The sequence below is a fragment of the Xenia sp. Carnegie-2017 genome, unplaced genomic scaffold (assembly GCF_021976095.1).
Source record: "Xenia sp. Carnegie-2017 unplaced genomic scaffold, XeniaSp_v1 HiC_scaffold_23, whole genome shotgun sequence".
NCBI classification, from domain to species: domain Eukaryota; kingdom Metazoa; phylum Cnidaria; class Anthozoa; order Malacalcyonacea; family Xeniidae; genus Xenia; species Xenia sp. Carnegie-2017.
This window is the reverse complement of record NW_025813486.1, coordinates 17,710,999-17,722,149: the sequence shown is the minus strand read 5'-3', so window position 1 is coordinate 17,722,149 and position 11,151 is coordinate 17,710,999. Positions and strand designations below refer to the sequence as shown.

Below are 11,151 nucleotides of genomic sequence, written 5' to 3'. Positions count from 1 at the left end.
GCAATGTCAATAAAACTGCAGGCATGGGAGAGAAGCAGGAAAAGAGAAAAAGTACAAGGCAGATAGGTCTGATCTAAGGTACAATTTTTAAAAAAATTTAAATAACAAGTATAGATACAAATAATTAAAAGATAAGAGCGATATGCGATTCGTCGACGATCCTGATGATAAACTATTTTCTATAAAATTGTGCTTTAAACACGTATTAGAACAGTTACATCTAAAAGGCCATCTACATACGTATGATTTCTAAAATTCGTCAACAAAAATCACGTGCACAACCTGCTTCATTGAGTTTCGTACTTTTTTAACAATTTTTTCAGAGCGTCAAATGCACTGTCGCAGCGAAGCAAATCAAGATCAGGTAGCGCTTCGTCGTTGTTGTTTGTCTTTTCACCAGACTCAGCTAAGAACTCTCGCATTTCTTCGATAGCAAATCTCTTACCGTTGCTAGGTGTAGTCATACCACGTTTTAAAGTATCTTTCCCCTCGGAAAATTCCTCTTCTACTTCAACATCAACTTCGCCAACATCCATTAAACCTGGAATTAATTTTTTCTTTGAGCGCTCTCTCCTAATGCCGGTTATCTTTGTAGGTTTAGTATACAATTCAGATAAATCGGGCTCTAGTAATGAGGGCAACTTTTCAACATTCAAAGACGTTTTATCCTCTTTTCCATCATCCACACGGATCTCGTCGTACAAAGTTTCATCATGATACTCGTCAAATACGTTGTCGCTCACTTCACCATCGTTGGTGCTGCTATCACCTTCAGTTGAATGTGGTGCCAACTTTGTGAGGGTTGAAACAGAATTTTTATTATTGGCATCCCCACCATGTTCTTTATCAGTCCCTTCAGCGCTCGAATGTTTTTTTAAGTTCAATGCATCAGAGGTTCTAACCACGTCGTATTCGTTCACCGACTTTTCTTCTTTCCTTTCCACTGAATTTGACTTGTCTTCTATTGTACCTTCAAGTGGATTTGATCCTGAGAAAACAGATAGATCGAAAATAATATCATTGTTAGCTGAAATACAGGCGTACAGAAACCAGTCTTTATTTCGGATCTGTAGCTAGAACGTTAATTTGTGGGAAGGGTGGATTGCATATTTATATATCTATCTTGCCCTCATTGTGACCACAAAACATTTATGTTGTTGACTTCAACAACAGTAGATCCTGCTTGCCTTCATGTGAACTGCATAAAATTATTGGAAGTCATATTTCATACTGTTTTTCTTGTGGCACTAATGTCAATGATCCGCTATTTCTGAGCATGTAATGGGTGGTGATGTTTGATGATGGTGGCCGTGATTCTGTTGATGAAGGTGAATCTTTTGGCAAAGCTTGTGGTAAAAGTAATGGTGATTATGATTATAACCTAAGTGGTAATGGTGATGGGGATGGTAATGGGGATGACTGGTGATGGCGATCGTAATGGTAATGATGGTGATGGGGATGACTGGTGATGGTAATGGTAATGATGGTGATGGTGATGGAGATGACTGGTGATGGCGATGGTAATGGTAATGATGTTGATGATGATGACTGGTGGTGGCGATGGTAATGGTAATGATGGTGATGGGGATGACTGGTGATAGTAATGGTAATGATGGTGATGGTGATGGAGATGACTGGTGATGGCGATGGTAATGGTAATGATGGTGATGGTGATGACTGGTGGTGGCGATGGTAATGGTAATGAAGGTGATGGTGATGGGGATGACTGGTGATGGCGATGATAATGATAATGATGGTGATGGTGATGACTGGTGATAGAGATGGTGTTCGCGATCGTGATGAATCACTTTCAAAGGAAATTACTCGGGCACAACTGAATATATGAATAACCCCCCCTTTCCAATCAACGTCCCAGCTACGACCCGGCTTTCTTTTAAAACCATAATAAATAAATATTTGAAAAGAGTCTCGGGCATTGAAATAAATGGTATGAATCTGCGTGTTATTTTCGCTGTTAAGTTCGCTTTTGGCAAGATTTGCCCACTATAATGAAATTTAAGGCCATCATCAAACGTTTCGCCAAAGGCGCACTAAGCAGGAGGGAGCGTATGGGTGGCAGCAGTCCATAAATGATGAACAGACTGGGCATGTATGGCAACTTTCGACGGACATTCCTGGCAAACAATTATCATGCTCTTAGTGGTTATCAGGCCAAATTACCAACAACCTATCCATAAAACGTATAGTTCAGGGCTAAAAAGAACGGTCATTGAAGCGACAAAACCGGCCAAAAATGCCTTTTGATCGGAAAGTTTTTCTTCTTTAAAATACTGAACGTCAGTTTTGTACAAAAAGCCGTTTTTGCTGTGGTAATTAGCTTTGTGCATGGTAAACTTGGAACAAAGGCTTTCGAATCCGTTCTCATAAAGTATTCTGCTAAGATTGTTTGGCTAATCCAACAAAACAAAAATTTGTGTTTCAGTTGGCAATGCCATGAATTTCACAAAGCACTTTAGACAATGTCAAAAATGTGTGGTGACGTCATAAACGCTTGATTTTGAAACGTTAAACATGAGCATAACTTGTCTCAAAAATCGTATTTTTTCTGTTTGAATTACGTACGTGTATTAGCGACAGGTTAAAAACCGTCTTTGACAAGACTTGAAATGAAGTTGAAATGTCATCTTCACCGAGCACGTTACGCTAAAATGAATGATGATCCACAGATGACATCTGGCTAGTTTTGCATAATAACACGTATTGTCCACTAGCATTGACCAGACGAAACGTCATAAGGTATAAAACAAAACCTAATACGAAAAAGGACATCTTGTAAAGTTAAATTCATGTTTATCAAACAAGACAATTAAAAGTGCAATATTTCGGTTTTATTTCAAAAGCATCATCAGTTCAAAACCACGGTGAGCCTTAATAATGGTCTTGAAATAAAACCGAAACATTACACTTTTAATTGTCTTGTTTGGTAACTCAAATTTAAGTTTACAAGATGTCCTTTTTCGGATTATGTTATATTGTATACATATAGTGAACTATCGTAGATGCTGCGAGTTTCCCTAAATTTGAATGTGGGCCCGCCCAGACGATACGTCATCAAAAATGTTCTCACCTGACATCAGAGGAGATCGAGCAGGTAACGGTGGCGGTTTCGTAGTCGCCAAATTTGCTTGTTCCTTAGGAGACACTGTGTCATATAAATCTGAGTCCCTCGTTGAGTCATAATTCGTGTTTTTCACAGTTTTATATTGCACAACATTGGAGATGTTTGGTTCCGCATATTCACTTTCCACTTGGCTACTTCGAGAGACATGACTAACACCTGTCGGCCAATTAACTGATTGATAATCGCTCGGAACTGGAGTCTGCCCATTTGCACTTGAAGTCGAAATAGTTGGCGTTTTAGGAGGAACGTCGTTGCTGGTTACAAGGTCATGATAAATACTTGGAACACTAGAGCCGCTTGTTTTTCTGAAAAGATGAATGAGTTGTTCAATGATACAGTCACACAGATGGTATTATAATGTTACACATGGTACAAACTTCAATGATAAAGATGGTACATACTTTAATGATACAGATGGTACATAATTAATGATAAAGATGGTACATACTTTAATGATAAAGATGGTACATACTTTAATGATACAGATGGTACATACTTTAATGATAAAGATGGTACATACTTTATTGATAAAGATGGTACATAGTTTAATGATAATGATGGTACATACTTTAATGATACAGATGGTATATACTTTAATGAAATAGATGGTACATACTTTAATGATACAGATGGTACATACTTTAATGATAAAGATGGTACATACTTTATTGATAAAGATGGTACATAGTTTAATGATACAGATGGTACATACTTTAATGATACAGATGGTACATACTTTAATGATAAAGATGGTACATACTTTAATGATATAGATGGTACATACTTTAATGATATAAGCAAGATAACAAAAAGAAATTCTCTCATTTAATAACAGATCGGGATTAACTATTTGGCTGAAGTGACATCTGTCACAGGCTTCACACTTTTAGGGGCCCTGCATGTCACAGCTTCACCCAGCTTTGATTTCTGAGTTTACAGTCAATCACTGTGAAGTTAAATGAGAGTCAAATTTTTAAGTTTATGCCTTAAAGTATACACTCGTTTCAAAACACTAGCATAAAATTCATTGAAGCCTGGTCTGTTGGGGAGGAAGGGGGCTAATCTGTTGTTCAAGTCAGTTCGAAAATAATATTTAACCATTCAGAGATTATACCACAACTGACCTCACAAAGCAACATGACTTCATGGAGCATGTACAACAGGGTACTTACACTTGGTTTTTCGCCATTTGAATACAATTTATCCATCCTTGAACTTCATGTTCTGTTTTCCCGGACTAAAGTGACATTGAAATTATGCCATTATACTCTACAAACAGATACATCAAAGGTCTTTTCCCCTCTTACCATATAATATGTTCTCTTTGGTGTTGTGGTTGTTATTTGGAATGCCTTGCTCTCATGTTTTAGCAACCCTATGGATTCCATCTGGGAAAAAATAAAATTGAAACATTATGTAATAATGTTCATGATATCAAGAAGATGGCAGCTACCCCTTATTTGAAATTCTCTCCCCCCCTGTCTATAAGGTGCAGGATAAATCATTGAACATTCAGCCACAGCTTCAAAGCTACCTCCCACCAAAACTTAAAGCCAACAATTTAAAAAATCTTAGTTTTTCCACATATTGCCTTAGTGTCATTACAACCATGACCGAAAATTGAGAGACTTATGCTTCCACACATGTATATACAGATTTGTCTACAAAGAATTTGACCTCCCATATATATTATATAGAAATTCTGTTCAATTTGCATGGTAGCATCAAAGCAAGCAACTTCACCATGCTTTGGTTATAAGCTTTGAGAATTTAAGTTAACGTTCTCAGTCCCAAGCTCATAAACTAATGAACCTTCTTCAATATGATTAACTTTCCTACCATGTTCAGATGTATGCAGCCCAACAGGTTTTCTGTCTAAAATGAATGAAAAGAAATGTCAGAATGCAGTAAAACGTTCACTGATATAAAATTTGAAAGAAATGTTATTTTACGTAAAGTTAAAAGAGAAAATTATGAGGATAAAGTGATTCTTGAAGACTCACATAAGATAATCAGTGCAGTAAAACTGTTTAAATTGCTCTCTAAACTAGGTAGAAGGCCTAACATCGAAATTTTTCTATCGAATATTTATCAACTTCATTAAATGTTGGATTTCATACCGAAATCTCTCGACATTTGTAATACTTTAATGTTACTCCATCAAATATAAAAAAGCGAGGTCGCCAACTATGCAAGTGAGTCTAAAAATATACAAAATATATATCATGGTGTGTCGAAAAATCATCCTCGGTGTGTCAAAAAATCAGCGTTAGTCATTTCCGTGTTTGAACACTTCAAATTTAACAAAACAAATGCAACGCGATAAAACTAACCAAAGACAAAAAAACCAAGGGTACGTTATAGTTTCCAAGCTAAGGGAAACAGAAATACATCGAAATACAAGTCAAACTAAACAGTGAAACTCCCAATAAGTAAATACTATTACACATAGGCATCCCAAATATTACACAGACGAAGTAAGGCTCACCTGGAGAAGGCCTTTGCCAGCTTTATTTAGGAACCCCTCCCGATAGAACTCCATGATTAGATGCACAATTCAAATTGACGAATGCTACGTGAGGCAGCATTTAATAGCAAGCATTGAACGGAAAAAACAAAAACCGCACTTTCGAGAGTAAAATAATCTGGGTTTTGTTTACACCGAAAGTGGCACTTAACACTTGATTGTTATTGACTTCCGCTAAACAGACGTGGACAAGAATCTAGACATTCCACCTGCCTGTTCAAGTGTGGGAGAGGCAAAAGGAAATCCATTTATTACACATCACAATAGCTTTACTCTAAATTTTTTTTCAAATTTCACCCAAAACCACGTAGTAATCTAGAAAAGTCAATGTTTATGGCCTTGTTCATACTTGCCCAAACCACCTTTTAGGGAAATCTAATCTTAAAGGTCACCTGAAATGCAAAATTCATATTTCTGTTTATTTGACATATAAAATGTATATATTGCGTAGACTATTCAAAGAAAATTTGAAAACAATCCCATGATTATTTTAAGAGATATCAACGTGTGAAGTTGTGTTTTTTTTGAATAGAAGTAAAAAATATTCCGTCGGTTTATCGTCGGAAAGTACTCGGCGTGACGTAATAGTTGCCATTGACATTTCGCGCGAGAAAGCGGCAAATATGAATTCATAAATAAAGTTTGATTTTGATCGGCTATTTTAAGATGGTTTACTGTGTGGCATTTAACTGCAAAAACGGTTCTTCTAAGAACCAATCTAAGGAGGAAAAAGTTGGGTTTTTTAGTTTCCCCGCTAAAAATCCTTTACGCCAAGCATGGGTCGATAAGGTGAAAAGGAAAGATTGGAATCCTTCGAAAAGGTCAAAGCTCTGTTCGGCACACTTTGAAGCCTGCTGTTTTGTCCAAAACCCCGGAGTCCTGAAATCTTTAGGATGGCGACCAACCAGGTTAAGGTTAAAGAAAGACGCAATACCAACGATCTTCGACTATTCGAGGTCGAAAGTTGGTGATAAACGGAAACCGGAGGCAACTAGAAACGCGTATGCAAAGCGCAGGAAATTAGAGGTAAAGTCTTGTAGCCAAGCAGTTTTTAATGTAATTATAGTGCATTACTTTAAAAAAACGCATATACAATTCAGATAATAAACGAAGCTCTTGAGAACTCCGTGGAAAACATTGAGCAGCCTGACGAGGACGAAAATACATCAAAAACATGTTCGTTTTTTTTGAGTGGAAGCATGGTGAACATCATCGCTAAATGCTCATGTGGCTTTCTTAATAATTGGAATAGTCAACCTACTCATAGTCAGATGCCATTGGGTAATCTCTTGCTATCTGCCAGTATTCTATTTAGTGGTAACAGCCCATCCAAAATCCTGCAATATTTTCAACAAGCAAATGTACATTTCATTACTGAAAGTTGCTACAACTATATACAAAGTGGATATCTTATTCCAAGTGTTTTGAATGTTTGGAAAAAGCACCAGACTATTATGATGACTGAGCGTCAGGGAAAGCAGGTTGTTATTGGGGGTGATGGACGATGTGATTCACCAGGCTATTGTGCAAAATATTGCTCATACAGCTGCATGGATTTAGAAAGCAATAAAATTCTAGACACACAATTAGTTCAGGTAACTAGCTCAATTCATTAGTTTATAGTATTGTATTCAAAACAGTATTGTATGCAAACACATTTTAGGAAATGTGTAATATGTACTTATACAACATGAATACAATGTGTGTAACTAAATCATGTGATATACACCAACATACATGCATACTTGCAGACATACATATCCCAAACACTGTATGATTTTATTTACATTAATACATCTATTACAGTCAAATGAAGTTGCAAATTCAGGGGCAATGGAATTGGAAGGACTGAAAAGATCTTTTAAACTTATTCAGTCACACAATCTTCAAGTGAGTCATCTTATCACAGACAGGCACAGACTGCAAGTAGTGGTGGTGATGAGAAACTACTTAAGGCTAAATGGCTATCATTGCTGAATCACATTTGCAACATTCATGATGGTCATAGTGAAATATTTCCAAAATGTGAGCATGGTACTCTTGAGCCTCGCTTATGGATAAAGAAAGGTACAAATTAATCCTAAATGCTCTGGTATAAGACATAATAGTTATTTACAGTAATTGATACTTTCTTTATCAACAAACTTCAATTGCCAGCCAATGCCACAATGTGGTGTTATTTGTCAACATATGACATAAATGGGCACCATAAAATTTTCTATCTTTTTTCCAAGGATCTAGAGCATTTACTGAATTGGCATCGATTGTTGAAAGCAGGTATCTCATGAAAGATATTGGGAAGCTCAGCCATGAGAAACAAACATCAGCTCTTGAAGGTTTTCATCGAGTTGTTATACTATATGCACCAAAGCATACACATTTCTTTTACAAGGCAATGCAAGCTAGGTAAACAAACAATAAACAATGTTGTTTTCATACTGAAAATGATTGCAAGGTGGCACACTAAAAAGTAAAATTTAATTTTTAGATTACTGATTGCTGCTCTCCATTTCAATGAAAATGGAAGTAAAGAACAAAGGCATAAAAGAAAATGGGGAATTAATGTGGAAAGTGTCTCACCCCAAATCAAGACAGTCATGTGGAGTCATCAAAGGTGTTAAAATTGATAGTACTTATGGTAAGGACAAGTTTTAGCACTCAAAAGCCAAATAATTGTTCTACTGATGGTACATTTCTTGCACTTCTCAGTTTAATTCTTCTCCCCCTGTTTTACAGACTATGTGAAACAACTAATGGAGGAAGTGATAAGGTGCAGACATGCTAATTCCAGTTTAAACCAAGCAATTGCAACAGAAAGACAACAAAAAATACCAGATCCAATGACTAGTAGAGTTGAAAAAGTTGATAAAGTAACAGCAGTGCAACAACATACTTCACGATTCAATCTTAACTAAACTGAAGTCTAACACTCACAGGTATTTATAAATGCTGTGCATATTCAAACCCTTTATATATGCCAGAAGGTGAAGGAAATGCTTTCCTTATTTCTTTAACAGCACAGGATGGTATAGGAAGTCCATATTTCTTGCCAAGCTTCCCATGTATCCATGCTGTCCATTGCCTATAGGCAGTGTAACGCAAAGTTCTGGGAAACAAAACAAAATCAAACATAAGCAAATTATTGTCGATATATGAGGAGATATCAAAAAAGCTGAAACTGACTCGGTTTCTGGAGCGTCTGGTATTGCCCCGTGATCGTGAACGATTACAACCATAGCTGTTCTAACGACTGTTTCGTTGATGCAGACCATGTGAAACTCTTGTTCTTCTGTGATGCATAAATGGTCACCTTGAATTTTAGGGTCTGTCTTCGGTTCCTCATGGCAACAAATGCTTTCCCGGCCGGTTGTCATCGCCACACAGTGTCCACACTCACACCTGCCATTAAAATAAAGAAAAGAATTTTATGACGCGATCTGAAATGTTAATCATGAAAAAAAGCAACGCACCAGTTTGTATTTCCAATCCTGTGAGTATATTCGTCAGATGAGCTGTCCGTTGACGACGGCGAAGACAGATCTTCGTCAGTTTCAACATTATTGCTACTAGCTAGCGGTTCAAACATGTAAGGCTGGACCTCCGTAGCAATATATTCGATGTCAAATTCGACTTCTTCCTCCGTTGAAGACATCGAGATAAACACGCATTAATAGTAGCAGCAACAACAAAAAGAAAATTGGCGAAATTTAATTTGTACTGCTGCTGGCTGCACTGAGCAAAAACATGCAATGGCAACTATTACGTCAAACTCGCCCCAGCTTGGGTAATTCAAATTCGCTCGCGCTATTTGAATTCGGCCTTCGGAAATCGTCAATGTCATGAATTCAGAAGACCATATCTCATAAAATATAAAACATTGGACTTTCAAATTTGGCGAATAGGCTAATCATTAGCTAAGCTTTCATATGAAGCAAAGTTATATCAAGCATTTCAGGTGACCTTTAACCCTTTCATTCCCAAATTATTAGCCGTGGCCAAAAAAATTTTTCTGCGCTATATACGCATAGAAACAATGTTAAATATGTCATGAATTTCATTGCTAGTCTAAAAATTTATATTTTCATGGAATTAAAATTTTGTTGCCAAATGGCAACATTGGGAGTATAGTGACATAGCTCTATACTTAATACTCATGTTTATTGATTGAAATTGAAGTGTTATAATTATTTTACCTGTATTAAAATCCATAAAATTAACTAAAAATACAATTGATCAGTGAGGCTCCCATTTACTCCAAGTAAAAGACAAAAATATGTACAAAATAGCAATACTACAAGTAAGAAATGTTTACAACTATAACAATTTTACTTTTTGTGATACACAATATGTATTGGCTTGCTGTCATACCACTTAACAATTGTGACACCTTTATCATTAGACTTGTTGTCATAGCTTCCTCGACCATCTTTCTTCATTTCTTTGTCTGATTTAAGTTGACAACCTGCCATTCGATCCTTGCGAATAGTGCCAACTGCCCATATGCCTCTTTCTTTTAAAATTTCTACCAACTGCACTGATGCAAACCAGTTTTCGAAATACATCTTGTAATCTTTGTGATCTGCCAAATTTTTGGTAAGTCTGAGTACAATATTGCTAGAGATACCAAGATCTCCTTCCAGTTTCATTGGCTTTCCAGTGTATATTTCAAAGTCATACATCATTCCGGATGCACCAGCCCGTCTCCATTTCATCATTTTGGATAGCACATTCCTTACCATCCTTCTGCCTTTGCATAAATATTACTTTGTTCAGTGCATTGTTTTATCATTTCAAAATCAATGAACATGTTGAATGTAGTTCTTCAGGTGGATCTGGGAATGTATCATTGAAATGGTTTTCGGGAAGAGGAACATCTTTCTTTTGCCATTTACACTTTTTTGTCTTGCATCACTTTGCTGGTTTAGATTGCCTTACAGGTTCATCATCATCTTCAATTTCACTCACTTCACTATCTTCATGAACTGCATGAATTTCAATGTTGTCTGGAAGGGCAACAAAATCTGTGTCCTCAGCAAGGGAAATATCTTCCACCTCGTCATCACCATCATCAATGTCGCTTACATCTGATATTTCACCATTAGGACAAAAAATGAGCTCTACTGCTTCAGTCAAATCCTTAACTCTCTTAAAAAAGAATAAAAACATTAGTTATAGAAAGAAAATGCTTAGTTTATATTCAATTAACAACATTTCTACAGTGACAACTTCCAGAGATTGATCTGCCCATTGTTGCCATATGGCAACAATATTATACATTAGAAAATCTATGTGGGCCGATCGCGCTTTTAATAAAATAATTGCTTAAATATGACGAGGACCAATAATTTAATCGAATAATATTTTTATATTTCTCAAAACTAAACATATTATATGTAAACTTACCTTTGAAAATGCGCAAAAATTTGCTGTCACTAACTTCCGTAGGACACCATGTGAAATAGTCAATTAAACTAATATAAAA

At 36.4% G+C, this 11,151-nt stretch overlaps 2 protein-coding genes and 1 long non-coding RNA gene across 4 annotated transcripts; all 3 read right to left on the bottom strand.

Annotated features, from left to right (window-relative positions):
• Positions 1 to 63: 63 nt before the first annotated feature.
• Positions 64 to 5,836, bottom strand: LOC124448898 (protein daughter of sevenless-like). 2 transcript variants are annotated; one of them, XM_046999847.1, is made up of 7 exons: positions 5,631 to 5,836; positions 5,263 to 5,343; positions 4,982 to 5,017; positions 4,450 to 4,530; positions 4,315 to 4,379; positions 3,089 to 3,447; positions 64 to 988 (listed from the first exon to the last, which is right to left on the bottom strand). In XM_046999847.1, the coding sequence occupies exons 1-7, from the start codon at positions 5,682 to 5,684 to the stop codon at positions 288 to 290; spliced, it is 1,377 nt and encodes a 458-aa protein (XP_046855803.1). In that variant the 5' UTR covers positions 5,685 to 5,836; the 3' UTR covers positions 64 to 287. The 2 variants fall into 2 exon arrangements, with proteins under 2 accessions (XP_046855803.1, XP_046855804.1); XM_046999848.1 differs by lacking the exon at positions 5,263 to 5,343 and having other exon boundaries at positions 5,631 to 5,828.
• A 1,419-nt stretch (positions 5,837 to 7,255) lies between these two features.
• LOC124447887 (P2X purinoceptor 7-like) lies at positions 7,256 to 9,629 on the bottom strand. Its single transcript, XM_046998882.1, has 4 exons — positions 9,140 to 9,629; positions 8,853 to 9,068; positions 8,604 to 8,775; positions 7,256 to 8,071 (listed from the first exon to the last, which is right to left on the bottom strand). The coding sequence occupies exons 1-3, from the start codon at positions 9,319 to 9,321 to the stop codon at positions 8,610 to 8,612; spliced, it is 564 nt and encodes a 187-aa protein (XP_046854838.1). The 5' UTR covers positions 9,322 to 9,629; the 3' UTR covers positions 7,256 to 8,071; positions 8,604 to 8,609.
• A 92-nt stretch (positions 9,630 to 9,721) lies between these two features.
• On the bottom strand, positions 9,722 to 10,421 carry LOC124447895. Its single transcript, XR_006948878.1, has 2 exons — positions 10,163 to 10,421; positions 9,722 to 9,997 (listed from the first exon to the last, which is right to left on the bottom strand). It is a non-coding gene; the product is annotated as an uncharacterized LOC124447895 (long non-coding RNA).
• Between the last annotated feature and the right edge of the window lie 730 nt (positions 10,422 to 11,151).